This window comes from Canis lupus, chromosome 8 (genome assembly GCF_011100685.1).
Source record: "Canis lupus familiaris isolate Mischka breed German Shepherd chromosome 8, alternate assembly UU_Cfam_GSD_1.0, whole genome shotgun sequence".
Classification (NCBI taxonomy): Eukaryota; Metazoa; Chordata; class Mammalia; order Carnivora; family Canidae; genus Canis; species Canis lupus.
Window position 1 is genome coordinate 70,569,156 of NC_049229.1, and position 27,291 is coordinate 70,596,446.

Genomic DNA, 27,291 nt, shown 5'->3' on the forward strand with positions numbered 1-27,291 from the left:
TCTAGATCTTCCTTCTTGATGGTGACTTTGGCCAGCTCCTTCTCCTGTTGCCTTTTGCTGTCTGGACCATCTGTCTGCAATGGTGGATATGGGCATCACCGGGTTGGATGATGCCCATCCCCTCCTCTGCAGAGCCGTGGCCAGCTTGGGGCTCTTTGGCAGCTGGTGGACTCAGTCACCAGCTGGGCTTCCCTTTCTCATTCTTCCTTCCTGAGCAGACTTGCAAGAGCTCCTCAGTTAAAATGTTGTTTCAAAGAATCAGCTACTGTTTGTTTTCTGTTTCTTAATATGTTGTAATCTTTATTTCCTTTCTAGGTTTTCGCTCTCCCTCTTTTTTATGATGTGTTCAAAGCTGTAGAATTTAGCAGTTATTTTTTTAGCAGTTTTTTATATGTTAGATATGTGGTAATACATACTACTGTTATTAAAATCTAAATATTTTGGGCAGCCTGGGTGGCTCAGCGGTTTAGTGCCACCTTCAGCCCAGAGCGTGATCCTGGAGACCCGGGATCGAGTCCCATGTCAGGCTCCCTGCATGGAGCCTGCTTCTCCCTCCGCCTCTGTCTCTCTCTGTCTCTGTCTCTGTCTCTCTCTGTCTCTCATGAATAAATAAATAAAATCTTAAAAAAAAAAAGTCTAAATATTTCATTATTTCTATTTTTATTCCCTCACACTTTAATTTCTAAGCGGACGTGTTTTTAGTTTCTGTTCATGGTGTTTAATTTTGTTATTGATCAATTTGCTTTCATTGTATGGTCAGAGAATATGCTTTTTTGATATTAGCTATTTGAAATGTGATGAGACCTTTCTTTGTGATCCAGTTAGCATGTTCCATATGTTTTTAAAAGAAGGTATAAAAAAAAAAAAAAGAAGGTATATTCTTGGGTTGCTTGGGTGGCTCTATCACTTAAGCATCTGACTCTTGTTTCACCTCAGGTCATGATCTCAGGGTCCTGAGATGGAGCTGCATTGGGCTCTATGCTCAGTGGGGAGTCTGCTTGAAGATTCTGTCCCTCTGTCCTTCCTCTGAATTCTGCACATATTTTCTGTGAGGCTTAAGGTGATGTAACTGTGTGCATGTTTGTTCAAGTTTTTTGTTGTTCAAGTTTTTAATGCTGTTCCTCTCTTTACAATATTTTAACTGTGTTATTTATCAATTTCTGTTAGTTGTGATAAGTATCTCATTATTCTGGGGACTTGGCAATTTCTCTATCATTTTTTGGTTCATATTACATTTAGAATTGGGAGTCTTTGTGAATTGTTTTTGTGCTGATATATGTACTCTTGATTGTATCTTATTTTATCCAAAATTCTGTTTTGAGGATTGGAAATTGGTTTATTAGTACTTGTATGGAATGACTTTCTTTTCCTTATTTCCAACTTATTTATGTAGTTTTTGTTTTCTATGTGATTTTTTTATCCTTTTTAAATGATTTTTATTTCATTTTTGTCTCTAACACTTTCTTCTCTTGTCTCCCTCTCTCCCCTACCTACTTTCCTTGTGTCAGGAATCTCGGTCATTATTTTGTTTGTTTTATTTTTAGTAATCTCTACATCTAATTTGGGGCTCGAACTAACGACCTCAGAGATGAAGAGTTGTATTCTCTTCTGGCTGAACCAGTGGGGTGCCCTAGGATCTTCACTGCCCTCACACATCTCCCCTGGCACCAGGCAGGCCTCTGACTGGCCCCCTGCTATGCCTGTGCTCCCCTCTATCTTATTCTCTATACAGTAGCCAGTGTGGTCTTTAAAAAGTGAATCTGATTGTCACTACAGCCTCAAATCTTTCAGTGGTTTGAGTTGCTTTCAACATTGAGAACAAAATGGCTAACGTGGCCTGCTACCAGGCCTCGCACAAGCTGGCCCCTGCTTGTCCTCTCTTTCTTTCGCTCTATCGTTCTGATGCACTGCCTTCCTTTGGACTCCTCTGTCCACACTTTCTTACCCTTCTTGCTGCAGATTTTGATGTGCTGTTTCCCTTTCGTAGAAAGTCCTCCCATTCCCCACCCCTTCTCCTGTTAATTCCTACTCCTGTGCATCTTAGCTTCTATGTTGTTTTTTTGCCCAAGCCTTTTACCCTGACCCCTAGACAAGGTCAGGTCTCCTCTCCCCCTCTGCTGGGTCATCTCTCTAGCACATGTCACAGTGAAAATAAAGTAATTTGAGTTAAGTATCCTTGCTCTCCCCACCACCTAAACTAGGTTACTGGCTCAGGAGGGCTGATTTTCTCCGTTTCATTTTTGAGCTCCCTGTATCTGGCTCCTGCTTTTGGTGTGTTACAGGCACTCTGAATATGCAAATGAATGGATACTGTGTAAGTGACTTGTCGCTTGTTTAGTGACAGTGGGAAAATTGGTGTGATAAGCGTGTCTTGTATATGGTTGGTTTTTGGTTACATGTTTTTAAATGAATCAGTTACTGATCTTTCTCATTATGTTTTGTGAGATAATGCATTTAGAGTACAAACGGTTGTGTGTACCCCATCTCTTCCCTGACTCTATCCCTCTTCTCTACTGTCTCCTACACGTACCTTACCTTAGCACTGGCAGCCAGTGGAGGCATGGGAGGAAATTGAGAAATTTGTTCATTTTTAAAAGTTTTCTTATGGGCACCTGGGTGGCACAGTTAGTGGCCAGCTCTTGATTTCAGCCCAGATTGTGATCTCAGAGTTGTGAGATCGAGCCCCACGACTTTGTCTTCGACTTTGTTGTCAGACTCCGTGCTTAGAGGGGGTCTGCTCCAGCATTCTCTCTCTACTTCTCCCTGGCTTGTGTGTGCACCCTCCCGTCTCTCTGAAATGGATAAATAAATCTTAAAAAAAAAAAAAAAAAGTTTTCTCAGAGGGGCATCTGGGCTGGCTTGATCAGTAGAGTATATAACTGTTAATCTCTGGGTCAGCTTCAAGCCCCATGTTGGGTGCCAAGCCTACTTAGAAAAGGTGTGTGTGTGTGTGTGGGGAACGCCTGACTGGCTCAGTCAGAAGAGCATGCAACTCTTGATATTGGGGTTATGAGTTCAAACCCATGTTGGCTGTAGAGATTACTTAAATAAAAATTTAAAAATATATTAAAAATAATATAAGTTTTCTTTTATTACTAGTAAGTTTGCTTTGTAGGAATTTGTCTCATTGGCGGCACTGAAAAGGAAAGTTTTTTCCCACTACAGTTCAAAGTAGGGTATGTTTATGGCAGAAAATTTGGAAAATTCAAAGAAGAAAAAAAAACCTCATATCTGGCAACTGTTAATGTTTTGTTATTTTTTCTGCTAGTCCTATTTTGGTGCTCTGTTACACCTTTTAAACATAACTTAGGGGCAGCCCGGGTGGCTCAGCGGTTTAGCACCGCCTTTAGTCCAGGGCGTGAACCTGGAGACCCGGGATCGAGTCCCACGTCGGGCTCCCTGTACAAAGCCTGCTTCTCCCTCTGTCTGTGTCTGCCTCTCTCTCTCTCTCTCTCTCATGAGTAAATAAATAAAATCTTAAAACAAACAAACAAACAAACATAACTTAGGTCCCTGCAGTGTAGATGCTCATTCAGTATTTAGAAAATTAACCCAGGTATGGATTCTTTTTTAACTTTAAAATCTCCAAAAAAAAATCTCCTACAGCTTCCTATTTTGGAATGCAGATAAACATTGCTTTTTGTTAATGGTGTTCATAACCTATTTTAGAGTGGTTGAGCTTTGTATGAAGGTGTGACTTTTTTTTTTTTTTTTGAAATGAACCTATGAGGTCATTGGGCTAAATTGGAGTCGCCAATGACTTCTTTCTTTTTCTCAGTGTACTTCCAAACCTTTAGTAAAGGCTTGTAGCTCTGCCTTAAAATATATCTGGATCACTTCCCACCTCCACCATTATCTCCCCAACGTAAGGAAGCATCATTCCTCACTTAGACTAGGGTGGTTTCCAAGTGGGCTCCCTGCTTCTACCCATACCTTTTACAATCTCTTCTGATGGCAGCCAGAATGACATTTAAAACAATATAGGTCAGATCATATTTTTCCAGTGCTGAAAAATTTCTAATTCTTTTTCATGTCACTTAGAACAAGATCTAAATTCATTATTAGGATATGGTGCCTTCTTTCTCCCAAACCCCCAGGGTGATTTGCTACCACACTCTCCCTTACTCCCTCCATTCTTTTCCTTGAAGAGGAGCCCAGCGACCCTCATGAATCTCACTTGTACTTTCCTCTAACTAGAATCCCTTCCCTGACCAGCCACAGGGCTGAGTCTCTCACTTCTTCAAATCTCTGCCCAAACACGATCCTGTCAAAGAAGCTTTCTGTTACCCTACCTAGAAATGCACTACAGTCACTCTTCTACTCTCAGTGTCTGACTCCCTTGCCTGGCCTTACCACTCTCTGATACTCATTTGATTACTTTATTACTTACTAGAGGGCTTCTAAAACACAAAAGAAGAGGGCTTTACTGTCGTCATTGCTGAAACTCCAGTGCCTAAAACAGTGCTTGGCACATATAGTAGAACTCAATAAATGTTGACTGAGTGGATAGTGAAAGGAATTTATCTCAAGTAACTTAGTATGAAAATCTTTATTTAGGATGTAGGTGTTATGACTTCTCATAGCATATTTTATTTTTCATTTATTATTATTATATTATTATTGTTTTTAAATTTTATTTTTAAAGTAGACTCCATGCCCATCATGGGGCTTGAACTCACAACCCTGAGATCAAGAGTCACATGTTCTACCCACTGAGCCAGCCAGGTGCCCCGGGCATATTTTATTTTTAAAATAGGTAATAAATTCACATGGTTCAAAATTCAAAGGACCTGCAGTGAAAAGTTTCTTATAGCCTGTCCCCTAGCCACCCTCTTCCCCTTCTCAGAAGTAACCAGTATGAAATTCTTGTGTTTATTTCCAGAGATGGCCTATGGTTCTATATAAAGAATCAGAAATCTATATTCCTTCCTTTAAAAAAAAATGCAAATTTTAGCATCACATAGTTTTTGCACCTTGTTGTTGTTTTGTTTTACAGAATGCATTTTGAAGATTATTCTTTGTCAGTTTGTAAAGAGCTTCTTTATTTTGTTAATAGCTACACAATACCCCATTATAAGAATGTACAATACTTCCCCCTTTGATGGACATTGAAGTTGTTTCTAGTCTTTAGCTATTACAAACCATGCTACAATAAATAACCTTGTACATGTATCATTTTGCCATGTTCCTAGTATTTCTGAGGAGTAAATTCCTGAGTAGAATTGCTAGGTCAAAGAACATGTGCATTTGTAATTTTGATAAACATAGTCACATTGCATTTCACAAGTTGTGCTGGTTAATACCTCTGGCATAACATACTATTGTTTAATCTTTGCCAGTTTGAGATATGAAAAATAATATAACACTGTAATTTTGTGTTTCTTGTACTGTGAATTAAGTGTCATTTCATATATTTGAGACTTTTTTTTACATATCTAACATATCTTTTTTAACTGAAGTGTAGTTTATGTATTATGCTATATAAATAAAATATATAAAATATATATAAAATATATAAAACTGTTGTGTTTCAGGTATATGCATTTTCTTTTCTGTGAGTTGTCCATGACCTGTATCCATTTTTCAACTAGGAATTTGGTCCTTTTATGTAAAATAGCGCTTGATCTGTGATTGGAGTGTCAGCATTTGGTTCCATTTGTCAATTGTGTTCTGATTTTGCTCATGGTAGATTTTCTAGGTATGCTTATTTTTGTTTTCATAGGCAGTTGTATTAGTCTGTTCTCTTATAGTTGTGGGTTTGGGACAATTTTATCTTTAAAGATCCTCATGGTTTCTTCTTGTACTTTTGAGGTTTCACTGTTTATATTTAATGTCTCTTTGATATTGCTGAAATTTATTCTGATACAAGATCTGGGATGGGGTTTCAAACTCATTTTTTTGTTTTTCTTTCCTGGAACAATCCTAGGATTTCCTGATCTGTTCTTTATGGAAAATAATCTGTCAGCAATTTTCTGCTGAACTTTGAGTGATAAAAGGCAGTGCACCATGATGTCCTATGTGTTTTTCAATATAAGTCATGGTTATCTGTATCTTACCACTGTTGACCTAAAAATACAGACTGAAATACAGTCTGTTTGTGAGCACTGTTTTGAAACAAATTTTTCTAGAATTCTCAGATGGTAAATAAAAATTGATTAGGTAGTAATAATAGATGCAGTGATAGCTAATTAACAATATGGTCTATACTTAGGGAGCTCATTCAGTAACTTATGAAATATGACATTTTCCTCTCTTATTTGAATGAATCCTATTTGAGGTCTCTTAGTGCCCTTGATTAATGCTTGGTAACACCAAATTAATAAATGGTAGGCTCCAATGGGGCTTGATTCTCATATCTGTTTCTCATGGCTAGTGATCCCTTTTCTGGGCCATCATCTTATGGAATGAGGGTTCTGAAGGTCCTGGCTGTTGTGAGAAAGGGTACTTTGGGCCTTTGCACCACAATCAATGATGGGCTTTCACTGCTTTTGCTGTTTTCTTCCCAGTTTCATGCCGCTTAGCCTGGCCTTACCTACTGTCCCATCTGTGCATGTAGGTACCATTTTCACATGTGGTTAACTTTTCCAAGAGTTGTAATAGCTCACTTTACTCTAACCATCAAATCTAAGTTGAGCCTAGTAAGAAAGTTAGCTTATGAATGACTTCTTCAAAGCCTGTCAGTTCTTGGAGCACCTAGGTGGTGCATTTGGTTGGGTGTCTGACTCTTGGTTTTGGCTCAGGTTGTGATCTCAGGGTTCTGAGATCAGCTTCCTGTTGGGCTCTGCACTCAGTGCAGTCAGCTTGAGATCCTCTCTCCCTTTTCCTTTGCCCTTCCTGCTCGTGGGCATTCATTCTCACTCTCTCTCAAATAAATATTTATTTTTTTAAAAGATTTTATTTATTTATTAAAAAAAAAAGATTTTATTTATTCATGAAAGCCACAGAGAGAGAGAGGCAGAGACACAGGCAGAGGGAGAAGCAGGCTCCATGCAGGAAGCCCTATGTGGGACTTGATCCCAGTACTCTAGGATCATTCCCTGAGCCAAAGGTGGACGCTCAACTGCTGAACTACCCAGGAGTCACTTAAATAAATCTTTAAAAACAATTTTGTCGGTTCTTGTGATGAGTTTCTTCCATGCTTGGCCGAGCTGACATCTTGATGTCCCTGCACACTTCTTGTGTCTGTTTCTCTGTTTTGATTTTCTTTCAAGCACCATTTCCTACCTTTCTACTTGACTATAGCATTGCCTAGGTATTTGACTTCTTACATTTACAAAAACAGGCTCCTCTTCCTTTTCTCTACACTTTGAGCAGTGGTTCTCTTATGTGAGGTCTGTCACCAGCAGCATCAGCGTGTCTTCAGAACTTGTGGGGATGCAGATTGTGGGGGCCCACTCTAGACCAGCTGACTCAGAAATACTGGGGGTGGGGCCCTGCAATCTGTTTAACTAGTCAGTGTCTCTGATGTACTGAAGTTTGAGAGCCACTACTTTATGGGATCTAATTCAAGGCTCTCTCTGTACAGTAAACACTCAGTAAATGCTTATTGGCTATTTAATATGTAGATCACATTAATAGCCATTGATTACTTTGTATATCATTACAGCTGCCATTTATTGAACACCTACTCTGTGCTGGCACTTAACTAGGTGCTTTCACATATGTTGTTTCACCCGGAGACACTTTGTAAAATAACTAGTGGTGTTTTCCACTTCAGACAAGAAGGGAGGCTGGCTCTAAGGAGTGAGGTACCTTGCCAAGGCTACACAGCTGGAAAGTGACACAGGAGAGCTGTCAGGCTCTGAAGCACACACACTACCTTTCTCGTAAATCCTTTTTCCCACAGAGTGCATGTGACTGTGTGGTTGCTATTTGGTCACATAACAAATTATGGTAATACCCATATTTCTGGATTTCCTCATTGTATTCTTTTTTTTTTTTTCCTTAAGATTTTATTTTTAAGCAATCTCTACCCCCAAGGTGGGGCTTGAACTCATGACCCTGAGATCAGGAGTCTCAAGCCCTACTGACTGAGCCAGCCAGGTGCCCCCCACCCAACATTATATTCCTAATCTACTGAATAACATCTGTTTTTTGTTGTTGTTGTTGTTGTTGTTGTTTTGTTTTTTAATAGAAATAGGCTGGGATGCCTGGGTGGCTCAGCAGTTGAGCATCTGCCTTTGGCTCAGGGCGTGATCCCAGAGTTCTGGGATCGAGTCCCACATTCGGCTCTCTTCAGGGAGTCTGCTTCTCCCTCTGCCTGTGTCTCTGCTTCTCTCTTTCTGTGTCTCTCACGAATAAATAGATAAAATCTGAAAAAAAATAAAATCTTTTAAAAAATAGGCTATTTTATTTCCTTTTTCTAATATGTATTTACCTATAGTCTGTCAGAGAAGCAGGAGGTATGAGAGACTTTGACATCATAGTCCATCCTCCATAGATTCACATATCTAGCCCTCACATAATATGTGCCACTTATTGGTAGTTTTGTCTCAGAAATTTACTTTTATTAAGGTAAAGTTGGTATACTTAACAACAGTTCTCGCCACTGAACTTATATTTACAACTTCGAAAAATTAAGCTACGTTGAATTTGGTAAAATCTTAATTGGTTGGAAAAAAATCTTAATTTGCTGGCTTTGCTTTAGTCCAGCTGCGTTATGAAAGTGAAATGAATAAGTATCAGCAAAGGGAGCACTGCTGTGACCCAGGGGACAGTTGTCATCTCTGGTGATGGGAGAGGGCTTGTCATTTAGGTTCTGTGTGCTCGCTCTTCTCTCTTTGACCCCCCCCCCCCAACATCCCCCACACCCACATTTCTGGACAGGCAACTCAATAGAAAAATACATTTATCTTTAAAATGCCTCTGAGGAATCCCATGATTTTTTTTTTTTTTTGTAAAGATTTTATTTATTCATTCATGAGAGAGACAGAGAGAGAGGCAGTGACACAGGCAGAGGGAAAAGCAGGCTCCCTGCAGGGAGCCTGATGTGGGACTCGATCCCGGGACTCCAGGATGATGCCCTGGGCTGAAGGTGGGTGCTAAACTGCTGAGCCACCCAGGGATCCCCCCATGCTTGTTTCCGTGCTCACTGTACCCCTGGTTTGAATGCATTTAGCAAGTATAAATTGATGTCATTTACTTAATAATGGTAATAGCTGATGATAGCGCATACTTACATAAGCATGTTGTGTTGGCTCTACTCTGACCACTTACATACTGTCACTCCTAGTCTTCAAACACTGTATGTGGTAGAACTACTGTATTATCCTTATTTTCCCATTTTGTGGAAACAGTAGTGCAGAAAGGCAAATAACTTGTCTAAGCTTACAAGGCCGGGAATGCAGAACCTGAGTCGGACCCACACATCCTGGCTCCATAGTCTGTGCTCTTAACGCTCCTCAAAATGTAATGTAGGTTTTCAACCAGAATTTCTCTGAAATGTTTTACTTTATACTTTTGATATGGTATACTATTCAGTGTTTTTGTTTTTCTGGGTTAGGACCTGTGTGGAGGATGGAATGGCCATGTGAGTTCACACAGAGAAATAATTCAGGTCCCTGAAAAATCTTAAATAATTGAGTTGTTTGCCAGGTTCTCAGGCAGGAGACATGTGTCCTGCAATGTGGGCAGGTGGCCTTCTGGCCGGGGACTCTGTGGGCTTGAATACCAGCCTCCTAGCACCTTACCCTGGCTGGCTCTTTCTGCTTTGCCATGCTCTTCCTCCTTTGGGTCCTTGAGTGTGCCATGGTTCCTTGCTGCCCAACCTTCATGCATGTGGCTTGAGGTCCAAGGACTTTGTACTTGGATTTGCTGTAGATAGACAATAAGGCATTTGGGAGTGTTATGTTGTGTGTCTCTTCAAATTTAAAGATAAATCTAGTTGAAGTACTCTGTGTGGAGGAGAGATCAGAGATCTTTCCATACCACCCTAGGCTAGACTTTTAGTTTGTAGCCACAGGTGATACTTATGGGACTGACTGGTATTTGGAGTCTCAGCTTTTGTCATAACCAGATGCACCATCAAGCTGAGCTGCAGGCTGGTATTTCTTAGCTTTCGGTATCTTTGCAGCCCAACTTAAAACTACTGCCTGTTGTGCCATCCTTTTGTATTTGCATGCATCCCTGCTAGCCAGAACTTTATTAGTGGGCAATGGCTCTGCTGCAAAGGGAGGACTTTCCAGAAGGCAGTCAGGAGGTTTGGAAAGAGCTGTGGGAGTGGGCTTTGGCCTTAGTTGCTCAGGACATAGACAGCCAGCTTGAAAACTCTGAATTAATCAAGAAGCAAACTGCTCCTTTCTCAGCCAAGGGAAGGCTGGCAGCGGTTCGAATTTACCTGTGAACTTTGCACCAGCTAAATGAGTGTCATTGGGTTTATGCTAAACTTAATGAGTTTTGCAGAGTCCTTGTATTTCTTTATATTATAAATACTAGAATTTCAAGTTCTGACAGTTACTGTTTGATGTAGAAGCAAGAATGCCACAGGTGAAAGAAAGGAAGACAGAAGTGAGGGCTTTAGGTTTGGTTATTCTGTGCTTTCTCCAAGTTGCCTGGGATTAGCCCACATACCCGGAATAGGCCCAGAGCTCCAAGGTCAGCTGCCATGTGAATCGATGATACTATTTTAGGCAGTTTACATCTTTGGTCTTAAGTTGCAGCATCTTGAAAGCAAATGTGGCTTTTTAAAAATCACCACTTTTAGCTCTCTCTTCCAATTCCGTGAATGTGAGTCTTAGGTTACCTACCTTATAATATGAGACTGTTGTGTATAGGGATCTGTTACAAAATTATTCACACTGGGAAATAAGTTGCTTCTTCAATCCATTTCTTTGTGAAGGGATTTATATTTAACTTTTTAAGCTACTAATTGCACATTTTTAATTATGTATTTGATTACATGAGATAATGAATGATAAGTGGAGTGGAGCAAAAGTGCAGTTGTTGCCAAGTGTTAACTTTTGGGTTATGGTTGATTCAGCCCTGGGTGTGGAGCTTCTTAATCAGTTACAAACTGGTTGGCCTGCTAACCTACATTTAAAATACAGTGCTGTCCCCATTTAGACTATGAAATAATACTGTCCCTATTGAGCCTAATAGTTTTATTTCAGGCCTCAGAGATCTTAATTTTTAAATGCTAAAATATTTTAAAATACTAAATATTCTGAAATCAGAGAAATGAATTCCACCGTGTTACTCTTAGTTTCTTCTGGATTAAGGATAATTTACAACTGAGTTTTCCTGAAATATCTAGAAGAGCTTGGGATGATGATGAATTCTCAGTTCAATTCTTGTGAGAAAGATAGGGATTCAATTTGGAATTTACATTAGAGCAAAAATTAGGAGATAAACTTGGAACAGATCAGATTTCCCAAAGAGGACTGGAGACAAGTTATCTTTATTTGCCACTGTAGCAAATTAGGAACACACAGCGAGCCTTCTCACACTGTGGTGCTGTTTGAAGAGTGGAACAGTAGAAGCAGCTATGGCCTCCTTACTTGTCCTCTGAATGGTTGGCTCCTTTAAAGAATTTTCCTGTCCTTTCTCATCTCATTGAGTGACATCACTGGTGCCACAGAAACATTAATAACAGACTCCAGCAGTCCTAATTGGCGTGAAATTTATGATTTGTCTAGTTCAAAATATATCATCACCTGCTGGTGATATATCATCCTGTTCATGCATTTACTCGATAGAACAGTAAGATTTATTTTATGGTGAATTTTACTGTTTACAAGGCACGTATTTTTCTGTGATCTTGTGCTAAGCCATGACATGCTTTTAAGCTACTTAGAATAATTTTGAAAGAGTTTTAGTGGTTTTTGGCCTTTTTTTTTTTTTTTTTTTTTTTAAGATTTTATTTATTCATGAGAGAGAGAGGCAGAGACACAGGCAGAGGGAGAAGCAGGCTCCATCCCGGGTCTCCAGGATCACGCCCTGGGCTGAAGGTGGTGCTAAATCGCTGAGCTAGCCGGGCTGCCTGTGTTTGTTTGTTTGTTTGTTTAAAGAAATTACACAAATAACATATAATTATTGATGAAAAGTTAGAAATTAAGATACACAAAAAGTTATCACCTAAATACTACTGCCAAACCTTTAATAACATTTAATAGTTTGATGCCTATCTTTTCAAAATTTTTGGTGCAAATATATACATATAAATAAATGTATATTCCAAAAGGAATTATACTTTATAATTATGGAAAATTTCCAGCTTACAGGACAGTTGAGAGAATGGTGTAGTGGACTTCCATACCCCTGTCTCCCAGCTTCACCACTTGTCAGCATCTGGCCAGTCTCACTTCATTGATTCCATCACCCTTCCTGCATTATTTTAAGGCAAATCCCAAACATCGTATCGTCTGTATTTTATCCATGATACATGGACTCTTCTGAGAAATAAAGCCACGATTTTCACACGTAAAAACTTACATTTGAATATAGTCTGTCCTTTGACAGATTCATAAATACTCTGTGTAGTTTCTTGATTCATAGGATCTTATTGTTATTAACTTTTTAATTTGAAATAATTATAGATTCGTAGGAAGTTTCAAAAAAATGTGAAAAACCCAGTTTTTCCCAATGGTAATATTTTGCATAACTTATAGTACAGTATCAAAGTCAGGAAATTGACATTGGTGCAATCCACAGAGCTCATTCAGATTTCAGCAGTTTCAGATTCGTGTGTGTGTGTGTTTCTGCACAATTTTGTCCCATTTGTAGATTCATGTAATCACTACCACAAACTTTTTTTTAAGACTTTATTTATTTGGGGGTGGAGAGAGAGAGCATGAGCAGGGAGATGGGCAGAGGGAGAGGGAGACTCCCCACTGAGCAGGGAGCCTGATGATGGGGCTCCATCACAGAACCCCGAGATCATGACCTGAGCTGAAGGCAGATGCTTAACTGACTGAGCCACCCAGGTGCCCCACAAATAAACGTTTTATAGTTGGCTTACATATATTTTCAAACTTCCAGACAAGGACCACACGTTGCATTTAATGTACATGCCTCTTAAGTTTCTCTTTTGTAAAAATTACTTTGCTGTATTTTCACTCTTACAGAAAAGTGACAAGAATAGTACAGAGAACTCCTATATATCTGTCACCCAGACTAATTGGTTCTCATTTGCCCATTTATCATTTGTGTGCTCCCTTCCCTTTCTCGTGTGTGTGTATAGTGTATATCATTTGAGACTAGTTTGTAGACAATGTACCCATTTATCCATATAAACTTCAGTTCCTGTTTGCTGAAAACAAGAATTTTCACTTCTATAACCACAGAACATTTATCAAAATCAGAAATAAAACATTATCTAATCAACAGTTCACATTAAGATTTTACCAGTTACCCTAGTGCTGTCCCTTAAAAGCCATTTTCCCCTGGTTGAGGACCTGGCCAAGTTCAAACATGGCAGGCTCTTCAGTCTTGTTCATTGTGGACCTGTTCCTTAGCCTTTTGTTTTCATGATCTAGACATTTTTAAAGGTTCAGACCACAGTTATTTTGTAGAATATCTGTCCATTTGGATTTGTCCGATTTTTTTCATGATTAGATTCATGGTCTGCATTTTGGGGGGTACCACAGAATTGATGTGTCCATCGCAAGGCAATTTGTCAAGAGGCACATGATGCTGATTTGTCCAGTACTAGTAGGTAAATTCATGTGAGCCTTGATTAAAGTTGTATTTACTAAATTAATCTGTTGTAAAGTTCCATTTTTCTCTTTGTAACTGAGATGTAATTTGTGAGGGAACACTTTGAGCCTACTATATTTCCTGTTGCTCTTGAAACCTTCCTTCATCCATTAGTTTTAGCATTCATGGATGATTTTGGCTGAATGATTTATTATTGTATTGCAGTGATGGTTGTAAATGGTGATTTTCAAACTCCATTACTCTTTGTACACTTATTAGGTGTTAGTCTACTGTAAGGAGAAGCTTTCTTCATTTATTGATATCAGTATGAACTCAGATTCTTTATTCAACGACAATTCTGTAGTATCATTTTGATACTTATTTTTTATTTTTTCCTAAGTAATTTCCCAACATGGGGCTCAAACTTACAGGCCCAAAATGAAGAGTCGTGTGTTCTACTGACTCACCTACCCAGGTGCCCCTCATTTTAATGTTTTTCCTGCCCCCATCTTTGCCTCATGGTAGCTCCTTTTGCCCATTGAGGCTTTGATAGCTTTCTTGCTCAGAGGTACAAAAAGTTGTTCCAAATTTATCTTGTTCATCTTTGCCCCATACCTGATATATCAGGTTCCAGGAGCCTTGGTGACTTTGAGTGGCAAATACCATTTGAGCTATACTCTAGGCAATAGGAATTGCTAATCTGGTGTTGTTTCTATACCTTTTTACTGGACAGAGTTAGAAAATGCTTCTATTTTATTTATTTATTTATTTTAATTTTATTTATTTAGAAAGAAGACACATGAGTTCGTATTGGTCTTTCCTAATCAAATCGAAGATGGAACGATTTTACATTTATTCCTCATATGTGCAAAGTCTCAGCTTCTAATGACATTCACAATGAGCTTTTTGGCCTTCTTCTATAAGATATATTTAAAACAACAATACACTAATGTTACTAAAATATGATTACGGTGTGAATATGATTTTAGATTTCTTTCAATTTTTCTGTCTTTAGAATCTTATTTTTTATTGTTTCATTTTTCCCACTTAATATAGCATGTAACATCCTTCTTTGCTAGTAAGTATCTTCATTTTAAATGGCTACATGATATATTTACCCATTTCCTTTTTGGAGCACAAAAGATGTTAATGTTTCATTATAAGCAAAGTTCAGTTGGCTGCCTTTGTACATGTGCTTGCTCATTAAATTTTCTTTTTAAGAATAGCATACGGACAGAAATGTATTTAATTGTTAATTTTTCACAAAGTAGGATCAACCCCAGATTAAGGAACAGCATTCCTGGCCACCCAGAACTACCTCCCCTCTGGCCCTTTCCCCACACTCTTCAGTGGTAACCACGGTCCTCACTTTTAGCATCACAGATTAGTTTTCCTTACTTTTGAACTTTAAGTAGAATTATTTAGCGTATGCTTCTTTTATATTTGGCTTCTTTCAAGATTATTTTTCAAAGTTTGTCCATATTTGTTCTCAGTGCAGATATTCCATGATTAGTATTCCATGTAGAGCCCACTGTTTAGCTGGACTCCTGTTCCTGGACATTTGTGTTGGGCCAGTTTGGGGCTATTACAGATTACACACTTGAAAAAATAAATTCTAAGGAGGCATTCCTAGGAGCTGAATTTGTGTTTAAAGGAAGGAGGGCTTTTGCTACATGCTGTCAGATTGCCCTGCATAAAGGCAGAGCCGGCTTTATAACTCCTTCACTGGTGAGGTGAAGCCAGCCTCTCCCCATTCCTGTTTGTGCCAGTTTTACTGGTCCATATTTTGAAACTAGCCACTATTGCATTACTATGCTTAAGGCAGCTTATGGTACATTTCAGGTGCCTAGAAAAGCTTTCTTTAATCTGGTAGGGGAAAAAAAACATCAGAAATGTCTGCGTGGGGCAGCCCGGGTGGCTCAGCAGTTTAGCGCCACCTTCAGCCCAGGGTGTGATCCTGGGGACTCAGGATCAAGTCCCATGTCAGGCTCCCTGCATGGAGCCTGCTTCTCCCTCTGCCTGTGTCTCTGTCTCTCTCAATCCCTCTCTCTTTCTCTCTCTCTCTCTCTCTCTCATGAATAAATAAAGAAAATCTTTTTTAAAAAAGGAAAAATGTCTGAGTGGCTATTACTGAGGTGTCTTTTAAGACAGTTATTCCCTTAAAATTTTGGATTAGTTGGGGAGATAAGTCATACAGGACAAGTAACAGTGTAAGTGCCAAGTGAATAGTTCTGGGGATGCTATAAAAGTGCAGGTGATGGAGAGGTCAGAGCCTTTCCTCGTGATAGTATTGAGAGCAGGTCAGCTCTGTTGCTCTCGTCCAGCCGAGGCTACTTTCTTCAGCTGTGCTCTGACTGGAATAGAGACAAACTCTTTGAATTCCAGAAGCCAAATAGAATATTTTGGCCACGTGTTCTAGTGGCTCATCTCCTTTCACTGTGTAAGATAAGTTTAATATTCTCTCATTCTCTCTAGCTGTCTTCCTTCCTATTTGAAAACACAACAATGTACTGACTCTAGAGTGCTGTCATTTGATATCTAATTACTGCCACACATCAGTGGCATTTTAAAAAATGTCTTATGTTACAGTGGAGTCTGGGTGGCTCAGTCGGTTAAGTATCCAATTCTTGGTTTTTGGCTCAGATCATAATCTTGCAGTCATAAGATCGAGCACAGCATTGGGCTCCCCACTCAGTGTGGAGTCTGCTCTGGATTCTTTTTCCAGTGCCCCTCCATGCTTTTGCACATGTATACACATGCGTGCACTCTTTCTCTCTCAAATAATGTAAAATAAAATCTTAAATAAATAAATAATTTTGTATGTTACAGATTCAAGTAGTTCACTGTTCCAGTTGAGTTTGAGTGATTGCAAAATTAGCAGCTTGATGTGGTTTAAAATACAGTTCTAAGCTCAGTGAAATGGGCTGGTCACCTCTGCTCCCTGAGCCTCAGTTTTTCAGTAGGATGGGGAAATGATTGCTGGGAAGTGGCAGGGCTGCTACACAATAGGGGATTTATAGTATTTCTTACTGAAAATGGGAGCTACTCTTCAGATTGCTTAGATTACAAAGCAACCTGAATCAGAAAATTTAAACATCAGCTCTGTGCTGTGCCAACATCATAAGCTCATGGATCGTCTCACTGTCAGGAAGATAGTAATATAGTAGTTAAGCAGCATGGGGGAACCACTCATTCCTTGGAATGGTTTGCAGTTCACCATTGTCACAACACTGTTAGGTCCTAGGATTCCTTCCCAAGCCCCTTTAAGAGGGAACTTAAAAAAATTATTTTCTAAGAATGCAAAATGAGTATCTTTTGCAGAAATAAAACATTTTGCCTTTTCTTCCATGTGGGATGTTAGTATAGGAATGCATATTTTATAAATATTTAACAGATTTAATTTAAAAAATAGGTCATTTGAATATGTCAGCATTTTAATGTACTGAGATCTGATGTTAGAATGTGTGCAAACTGAATTTATCTAATGTGTATTCATAGTTTCTCCCTAATGAAGAAGTCAGTGCTCTGTTAGCCTGCAGGATGCACCACAAACAGCCATCCAGAGTATTTCTCAGGGTGGGAAGAGGCTTCACCTGAACGTAGCATTCCATTCAACAACATGAGGAGTTGAAGAGGTGGCAGTTTAGCGGCTTATTAAGTTTGGTTTTTAAAAACCAAAAGAGGAGTCAGTTTTCCATAGCAAACCGTTTTTAAGTGACAGGCTGCCTTGGGGGAAGAAATGACTCGGGATAGCAGAAGCTGGTTGTTTCAGCTGGTCTTTGGCTCGCAGTGCTGGGCCGCAGGAGGGGATGCAGCAAATCACCTCGGTCCTGCTTCCTCCCCCAGAGAGGGCATCTTCCCTGTTCCTTCAGGAAGTCTTTTTTTGGATTACAGTTAGCAGTTCCCCAGATTGTTGCTGTGAAAGTTCAGTGAACATATTTTAAACCTTCTGTGACTGGGCACCTCTTCCCATTCTGGAATGACCACCAGGTGGGCACTTTGTCTTTTACACCTCATCTGCCTATATTCTGATGATGTCTGGCTCGTTGACCTTCCCTGCTCTCTCCCTGCAGGGAACTCTCGGCCACTTCTCACATCCTGGCTGCTGCAGCCAGGTACCCAAGAGGAGCTCTGAGATGCAGGTGGTGGGTACTCATTCCGGGGCCAGAGCCCAGCAGATGCATGCTAGCAAGTGACATACTGCTGATTTGTTTTTAGTAATGGGAAGGGGTCCAATGTGTCCGTGCAGGTGGGGGTATGTGCTGTGTGTCTGAGGAGGGAGGAATGGAAGCTAAGGGAGGGAAACTGCAATCTTGTTTTGGAAAATTACATTGAAAGGAAAACATGCCCTCGACTTGGTTTCTGCTATTATCTTTCTCCAGGAAATTTAGGACAGGAAGAGCGATCTGTTTTCCTTATTTATATTTCTTTGAAGGTGTAATGAATGATGAGAATTTTCAAAGCCTGTCTATGATAAGCAGCAAATCCTTATGTATGCAGAAGGAGAAATACAAGTTACAAAGAGGAGAACTAACTTTCCCAAGTGCCTTTGAAGTGCCAGGCATTATGCTCGGGACTCTAGCCTGTAACTCCATTTTAATAAAACAGCTGTGCGAGCTAAACACAGTGAGAAGGTAGGTCTGGAATCTGGGCCTCACTGATCAGGGCTGGACTATTTGATTCCCACTTGGGCAAGAGTGGGCACCTGGAGTCACACAGTGATGGGATTTCAGCTCTAGCTTCCTCTCACAGCAGCCTAGCTCACCTGGAAGGAGCGCAGGGGCTGGCATTGGGACCGGCTGGACTCCACTGTTTGCCTCTTGACAGCTGATTCTGTTTCCCTGTTTATAAAGCACAAGTGTCAGTAGTCCTCAGGGCACAGGTTTGTAACAAGAGCCAGAAGAACCAATGCGCAAAGGTGCTTTGTAAACTGTAAAGTGATGTACCAGTATTTGCTAGCAGAGATTGTTTTCTTTCACAGATGGGTAACCAAGAAGGCATTAGTTGTTAGTCAGGATTTTGGTAAGCAGAAGGATCACACATTTGCTTTTATGTATGTCTGGCTAGGGGACTTTTTCTTCCATTTTCGGAATTGTTTCATTTTTGCAATAAATATTGCTGATACCATTTATATGCCAGGCCTTCTATTAGGTGTGGGAGATAGAGTGGTAAATAAGGCAGAAGAGTTTCTGTCCTTTTTGAAACACTGAAACTGTACAATAGATTCATATTTTTTTCCCCTACTGGGATAAGAGATTCCATACCTGATTGACTCCTTTACTACCCCTGATACATATTTTAAAATCAGTGTTAGACTCTTTAAATACTGTTTGTGCCAATTATGCAGGTATTTTGGGTGTAGCTGAAGAAACCATGAGGAAGATGGCTTGTGTGGGTGTTTCACACAACCAGCCTGTTTTGTTTCTGCTTCAGAGCAGGTAGGTTGTACTGTAGAGTTGGTGTCTGTGTCATGCCTTACAGCTGATTGATCAGAATGCTAAACTGTTCACCTGCATGTGTGGTATGGGCATGAAGATGTTTGAAAATTGCTGTTTGGTATTTTTGTCACTGGAACCAGGTTATTTTCCACCGTGGTAAAGAACTTTTCGGTTAGGGATGCTTGGGTGGCTCAGTGGCTGAGCGTCTGCCTTTGGCTCAGGATGTGATCCCGGGGTCCAGGATCGAGTCCCACATTGGGCTCCCTGCAAGGAGCTGCTTCTCCCTCTGCCTGTGTCTCTGCCTCTCTGTGTGTGTCTCTCATGAATAAATAAATAAAATCTCTTAAAAAAACACACACACACACACATTTTGGTTGAATAGTATATTGAACTTTGTTCACAGAGTGAACATATCTCAGTGGACAGTCTCCTTTCTGTTTGCACCAGGATCAGAAAGCTTCAGCACTTCCCCAGGATGACCAGCTAGTGGTGGGCCAGCCCCAGACTGTGGGCTGCTCCCTTTGCTTGCACTGGAGACCCCAGGCCTGACTAGGTGGAAAGTCCCCGCCACCCCCACCCAAAGACTAGAATGGTCTGTGTAATGTGGTTTATTTTGGATCCCAAGTCTTAAAGAAGGACTCCAAATGTTCCCTTTCTTTCCAAGTAAGTGATCCTTTGTGGACCTGGAAGTAATTGCTTGCTCATTTTTGGCTCCTATTTTGGTTGTTTGAGATGTGGTCCAGAGGAATGCTAATAGAAAGCATGGTATCAGTTCTCTTCTGATTTTCAGATGGCATAATGGAGACCTTTGATGTCACTAGGGCTGCTCCAACTATTTTTTTTTTTTTTTTAAAGATTTTATTTATTTATTCATGACAGTCACACACAGAGAGAGAGAGGAAGAGACATAGGCAGAGGGAGAAGCAGGCTCCATGCAGGGAGCCCGACGTGGGATTCGATCCCGGGTCTCCAGGATCGCGCCCTGGGCCAAAGGCAGGCGCCAAACCGCTGCGCCACCCAGGGATCCCTGCTCCAACTATTTTTGATTAATTCACTCAGGCCTTCAGTGACTCAGCAGCCTCCTGACTTTTTTTGTTGTTTTTAAAAGGAGCTGGACTTTCACAGTATATGGAATACAGTTAACGTCAAAGCTAGTAAATGTGGCACTTAGTGATAGGCACTCAGTGAAGGTCAGGTTAAAAAGCATGCTTCCCAGAGGTGAGAGTAGGAAGTCATGACATTTGTGCTGCCGTGAACAGAATTTGTTTGGAAACTGCATGAGGAAGGTATCCGAAGTGAAAAGAGTGTAAGGAAAGGCAAGAAAGAGTAAAGAGCACAGGCAGCATGTGAACAAGTGCCTTTGGAGGAAATGCGTGTGAAGGAGAAGGGATGATGAGGTCCATATTAGGAAGGCCTGTGGGTGCAAGCTGAGGAATTCAGCCAGTGTTAGGGCACAGCCATGGAGGTTTTAAATGGAAGAGTGACCTAAGGCTTCATGAAGATGAATCTAGCATCATGTTGGATGTGGGTAGATATGGGTGGATGGACTCTTTTCTGACAAGTTCTATGCGACTGGTTCTCTCTGAAGTGATTCTCAGATGGGGAAGGAAAATATAAAATTTAGGGAAAATCCCACCTTATTACTGACACTGCCCTCCCCCTCATATATCATAATCTGACATGCATTTTCAAAAAGATGTGTTTCTGAGATATTTTCTGTATCACATCAGATGCTTCTAGGCATTCAGGAATGTCAAGTAGCAGGTTCACATGAAGGGGGCTTGGCACAAGCCCACATGTCTTCTCTGAGTTCTGCTAAGGGCTGTGCCAGGGTGCGGGGGCCCTGGCAGTGCAAGCAGACCCATTGAGCCTGTGGGAGCTTTCCTTTTGCTGAGGCGTTCTCCAGTAGGTCAGGTGGGGGCCTGGGGTGAAGAGTGAGCTGGAATAAGAGGACTTCTTTTGCAGACCTTTATGACATTTTTGTTTGTACTTATTGATCAAGGATTTTGATAACCAGCTTGTGTCTGTGGTAGGAATTTATAAATCATCATTTAAAATTTTTCTATTGCGAACAAGACACAGATTATTTGCAATCAGTAACTTCTTATGCAGAAACAAATGAGCATAAAATACAATTTAATCTTACCCCTGAAAAATTTGGAATACTCGAGTTTCATTTGTTCAAGACAGCACTTGTGACAGACCAGACACTGCTGGGGCTGAGTAACCAAACGTGATCTAATTCTTAACATTGGTAAGATTTTTTAAAAATACATTCCACTATAAATTCGTGTTTAAGAATTCAGGTAATTAACAATAATTAGGATGCAGATGCATTAAAAAAAAATTCCAAGTGATCTAACTCATCTATGCAGAATTCACCAGAAAGCTGAAACATAAAGGCTGATTTTGTGGAATAATACAGTGGTTATTACTTAATAAAGAAGTTCTGCTCCTTAAAGGAGTTTTATTGTAATTTTTTATAGTAATTATAATTTTATTGTAATTGATAATAGACATAATACTATAATCATATAAGCGATTAGATACTAAATTTTGTGGAACAAATTAAGGACTTGAGAATTGAGATAAAGGAGCCAACCCAAAGAACGGGGGTTGGGAAAAGCTTTTTGGAGGTGGGGCTTGAACCACTGGATAAAATCCCCACCCCACCCCCCAGCAGTAGGGCCACCCTCCCGCAGAGGGCCTGCCCAGGGCTGGTGGCTGGGCCCTGAAGGACTGAGTCCCTTCCCTGTCCCTCCCCAGAGGATGGCAGGCCAGTGGTATCAGTGTCCCCAAGGCAGGGTATTTTGGGGGCGGACTGTGATGTGAGAGATGTGAATGTGAAGCCACTGGTGCCCAGCAAATGTTTCACTCCACAGGTGGAAGTCGGTGTCACTCCAATGTAAGGGAAATTAGGAAGCTATGACAGGGACAGATTAACAATGGTAGCTGCCAGTCAGGTGAATCTGCACGCCCTGTGCTTCATAGATCCATTCCTGGTGGGCCTCACCACTCACTTGCTGTGGAGCACTTTGCCTGAGGCCACCCGTCTTCCCAGAGGGAAGGCAGGCTTTGAACCTAGGCCTGCCTGGCTCCAAAGTCTGGGTTCTTTCTCCTGACTTCCTTTCCCTGGGAAGCCATCTAGCAACACCATGCAGAAGAGGCATGGCTGTTCAGGTGGTTATTACTGCTACTAAAATGTGTGTGAATTCAGTGTCTGTGTTGGCACCCCTCCACCCCCAAAGAAGAGAGGAAGAGGAGGAAGAAGAAATAGGACACCAACACATTAATAGGAAAAGAGATCGAGGGGCAGCCCCGGTGGCGCAGCGGTTTAGCGCCGCCTGCAGCCCAGGGCGTGATCCTGGAGACCTGGGATCGAGTCCCACGTCAGGCTCTCTGTGTGGTGCCTGCGTCTCCCTCTGCCTGTGTCTCTGCCTCTCTCTGTCTCTATGAATAAATAAAATAAATAAAATAAAATCTTTAAAAAAAAAAGGAAAAGAGATCGAACTTGGTGATTGGTTGCAGAAGAAAGAGGACAAAATGGGTCAGAGATGACGGCATTGCTCGAGATGAAGGCAGGTACTGGTAACCAGACTTTCTCCCTCTGGTGTTGGGCTCCATATAGCTCAGTGACCTGTGGTGGAGTCCATGGGTTTCTCAGAAGTCGAATTTCTTACAGGCATATACCTAGCAGTCACATAGGGCTTCATAGTAGTTTGTGCTTGCTGTAAGGGCCATGTTGCTTGCTGTTCTAGTAAGGCTGGTGCCGTTGGGGGTTGGGGACAGGGAGTCACCCCAGATGAGAGAGATTCTGAGTGTTTCTTGGGCCTCGGTTTACTTTTGTGCCTCCTAGGGCAGTGCTTCTCACCAGTGTTGAAGGACCAATTGTTAAAATTTTCCATCTGTCTAGACTGCTACTTTATTAAAATTTTAAAAAAAAGATACTGGGAAACAAAATGATAGAGGTGCACAATACAAATTCTAATTTTTATTATTGAGTCAATAGAAAGTTACTCTGTCCGATTGCCATAAAAGTTTCTAAATGCTTATTCTCATCTCTGTACTTAATCTTGCCTGTAGACTGGCGCAGACTGGTACACTGTGAGAGCCCTGGTCTGGGAAGAAAGTTGTTAAGCAGATTAGTAAGCAGGATGTTTTGGGACTATTTACATGATTTAAGAGTAAAAGTAGTCTTTCTATTGGCATTTAAAATACATGTAATCTAATTACAGATGACATCTTTTCAATAAAGTTCCTTATTAGGCAGGATATATAGTAAATATACCAAGAAGTGAGCTAATGTAGTTACTGGGAGGGGTCTGTAAGTTTAACTCTACCCTAGTAACAATATTCAGGAAAATGGATGTGCTTACTTCCTCTGTTGTTTCTGAAAACCATTGGATGTTCTTTTGCTCATTTAATTTATATTGTTTTCTCTGCTAATTTTTGTCTTGCCTTTGAATTGATTTTTATAGTTTTGTGCATAATTTTAGATATGTTCTTTAAGGGGGAAATTCCCTAAGCAAACTTTAAAAAAAATTCTCAGATATATGCTGGTGTAGAGATCATGTAATAATTGTATGTATTTTAGATTTGGTTTTTGTCTCTAGCTGCCAATGTCTTTTTCTAGCTTGGGCTCTTTTGACATTTACCAATACCTTCTCTGCTCTGAAATTATTTGCTAAAGGTCCCTTAGTCTAGCTGCTTTTTCCCTGCTTTCAGGACCCATCCTGGGAGCAGCTTCCCTCAGGTGGCCTGTCCCTGGCCTGTCCCTGTGGGGGAACGGGAGGGGGCAGAGGTGGCTTTCTCTGGCCCCTGAAGCTCCCTCATACCTCCTCAGGGCACAGCCTTCAGCCTGCCTCAGCACTTACTCCCTTCTGAACTGGCCCCATTTCGCCTTGCTGCAAAGTCAGGACTTCCCTGTGTTTTGTATCGTGCTTTATATTACACTTTTCAAGCCTCTTTCACGTATATATTCTCTTATTTCATCCTCCAGACAATCCCATGAGGTTGGTAGAACAGAGATTCTCATCTCCGTTTTAACCGAGGTGAGGCTGGGAGAGTGTCCGCATGGCATGTATCTTCATTCCTCAGCCCTGGGCTCTCAGAGATCCTGTTCCACTCGGGTCCACACTTCAAATGCTCGGGTTTGGAGTTTGCTCAAAGATGCCTGTGATTTTTGAGTTCCTCTTTTCTACTCAGTATTTGTGTTTGTTATTTGGAAAATGAAACAGAATCCTCGGCACAATGTCACAGGCCTCTTTGGGGGAAAGACATTTTCAGAACCTAACTCAGGGTTTGGTCAGCAGATAACGAGAGCCGTGGCCCCAGTGGTTGTGTCAGAGGATGGGCTCAGCAGCCTGGTTGTCTGCACCTGTGACTTCCCACTAAGACTGGAGGGTGGTGTCCTTAATTTCCACGTGAATCCAGCACATTAGATTGCACAGAACATTTCTCATGAAGAAAAAAGTCCTGCTTTAGGGATTTAGGGGGAGGCAGATTGAAAAATCACTTTTGGCCCAAGTCAGAAATATTTGCTTCTGACTTTGGGGTGTGTGTTCTCCCCATCCCTTTTATGGTCAAACAGACCTGGGTTCCACATCCAGTTGCTTATTTACTTAGGTAGGTATGGTGGCCGAGTTATTTAACCTCCCTAAGCTTGTTTTCTCATCTGCAAAATGGGGGAACGTTCTCTACTTTGAGGGATCATTGTAAGGTTTAAAGATGATGCGTGTCACGCACTTTGGAGTGTGGCCTCAGTAAGTGAAGGTACCTGAAAGCTAATGCAGAAGAGGGACCGGGACCCACTAAGAAGGCACCTGCTTATAATTGGCTGCAGCAGTGGTTCTCAAATCTGGAGTGAGCATCGGAATCACCTGGAAGGCTTGCTAGGCCCACCCCTGTAGTTTCAGATTCATTTGATGTGGGGTGGGGCTTGAGAGTTTGCATTTCTGAGTTTCCAGGTGATGCTGCTGCTGCCACCAATGGTCTCGGGACCACACTTTGAGAACCCCTGGGCTACAGGTAACTCACCAGTGAGCATTTAGATGCCGTAGATACATTTGCAAGCTGAGTTTTTATGTGGTTAGAGGTACTCTGTTAGAAATTGCTTGGAATGAATGCATTTTGCAAATACTGAATTAGTTATCTCAAGTTTTCCTCCTGAAGTCCAGGAGCTTATGTTAAAGATATTTGAAGAATAAGTCATGGAGGTAACAGTTATATTATGAATAGTTTGACAATATCAAATTGGCTTATGTATGTGAAAGTGCTTTTACAAAATGCTGAAAACTGAAACAAAAATTTAAATACCTTTGTTTTTAAGATTGAACATCGTAATGGAGTATAAAATAGTGTAACTATTAGATTTCTCATCTCAATGTGCTGTTTACCGTATGTATTTTTCTCTTTCTCCTCCAGGCTGCTGACTTGAGTAAACCAATAGATAAAAGGATATACAAAGGAACACAGCCTACTTGTCATGACTTCAACCACCTAACAGCCACAGCAGAAAGTGTCTCTCTCCTAGTGGGCTTTTCCGCAGGCCAAGTCCAGCTTATAGATCCAATCAAAAAAGAAACTAGCAAACTATTTAATGAGGAAGTAAGTAGCACCCTGTCTTAGCTGTTAAGAATCCCTTTAAGAATTTATACGTTCTTACCAAGGGCAGTGGGCCTTATTTTACACGCCGAGCTAAAGCCCATTTTTCATTCTTTCACTGTCCTACCTAGTATTACCCGTTTAAATGTGGTGATTAACTTGTTGACATATCTATTCTTCCTTGGGGGAACTGTTTTGTGCAATTTTTATGGAGCGTGCTCAGCTGCCTTTAGCAGGTGCTTTAAAACTCTTTTATAATGGAGACAGGGACAAAACTGTCACTTGATATTTATAGCTTAAATAAGAAAATACAGAATTCTGGACCTTGTTCACATCACCAGAAAATTTCATGCAGATTGAAGAACTTGATAATATTTCCTTAGGCCACTTAAATTGTAGCTCAGTCTTTTGTGTCTCCATTTGACAGGTGTTTGGCTAAAGAGTAGCTTTCTTTCTCTTAGAGATATTTGCTGTAACATCACCTTTGACATATTTGAAATGCTGGCATTTAAAGATGGATCACAGGACGTAGCTTTTGCTAGTCTTATAGCATGTGTTTGATTTCTAGCGTCTCCAGTTTTGTTCTGGAAGGAGCCTGAGCTATGTGAGCTGTGTGTTCAGGAACAGGTCAGAACTGTTAGATGTGGCACGTAACAGTTGCCACATAGATGGTGTATGGTAAAGCTGTCGGGGGTGCTTTTCGGCCGCAGAATTGCCATTTGTAGATTCAGTGTTCTCACTTCTCTGTTTCAGTGTGACTTTCTCAGCAAATGGAAAAGTTGTAAGGGGCTTGCCAGTCTAGAAGCCCAGGGCCCCAGGGTTGACTTGTGACCTCGACCCTGATGTGACAAGAGTCAGGTTACATAGGACCCCTCTCTTAGGAAGGACACATGGTTTTTTGCTGTTTCCTGGTTTTGATGTTATAAGCTTGAAATAGAAGTGCATTATAGGTTCTGGTTTATAAGAAATAATTTGGTGGGGGGGCAATAATATTCAAGTTGACAGATTGCAGTTAAAATGTGGATTCTTTTGCAGTGTCCTGGCCCACACTGTCCACACACAGCTGGTCCCCATCCACAATGCTTCTGTTTGGCATTGCCAATGGATTTGGTGAGATCTCTTGAACCAGGCCATCTCCTTTTCTAGTTTCAACTGGGTTGACAGGAAACAGAACTTGCCATGTGGATTGACAAAACTCTAGAAGAGAAGTATTTATCCCATTTTCTGTTAAAAATAAGTCTGAAGCAGAAAACTTTTATTTACCTAAATGTTTTATTAATAACATCTGAGGAAGTGATTTCCTGGTAGCTGAATGATTTTTTTCTCCCCTCCTGGTGGTGGTTGTGGGGGAGCAACCACTCTTTGCATTGTCACCAGAAACTGAATTTGGAGTCATTGTGGGATTTTGTTTGTATTCAGGTAGGGGGCATGTTGTTGAGGAGGAAGGGCTATTGGCAAATGAGATCAGGAGGCTCCTCCCGCTGAGGATGGCACAGAATGCCACTTTGAGAACAAGAGGGGCTTGTGTGTCATCATGGGGGAGGCAGGAGTCTTGGGGCTCTGAGAGTGCTCAGATGCATCAGCCAGATCTGTCTCTTGCTCTGGACAGCAGTAGGGA

At 40.9% G+C, this 27,291-nt stretch overlaps 1 protein-coding gene across 17 annotated transcripts in view; it reads left to right on the plus strand.

The window, feature by feature from the left end:
• The window catches only part of WDR20 (WD repeat domain 20), a 62,186-nt gene that overhangs the window by 14,377 nt on the left and 20,518 nt on the right, over window positions 1-27,291 (plus strand). For 8 of the 17 annotated variants that reach the window (XM_038545772.1, XM_038545770.1, XM_038545771.1 and 5 more), the window contains exon 2: window positions 25,494-25,676. The exons of 4 other annotated variants lie outside the window; for them this stretch is intronic. In XM_038545772.1, coding sequence (XP_038401700.1) covers window positions 25,494-25,676 — 183 coding nt within the window. Of the gene's footprint in view, window positions 1-24,069; window positions 24,122-25,493; window positions 25,677-27,291 lie in introns of those variants that run through there. 5 more of the 17 variants (XM_038545778.1, XM_038545763.1, XM_038545773.1 and 2 more) reach the window with 5 other exon arrangements.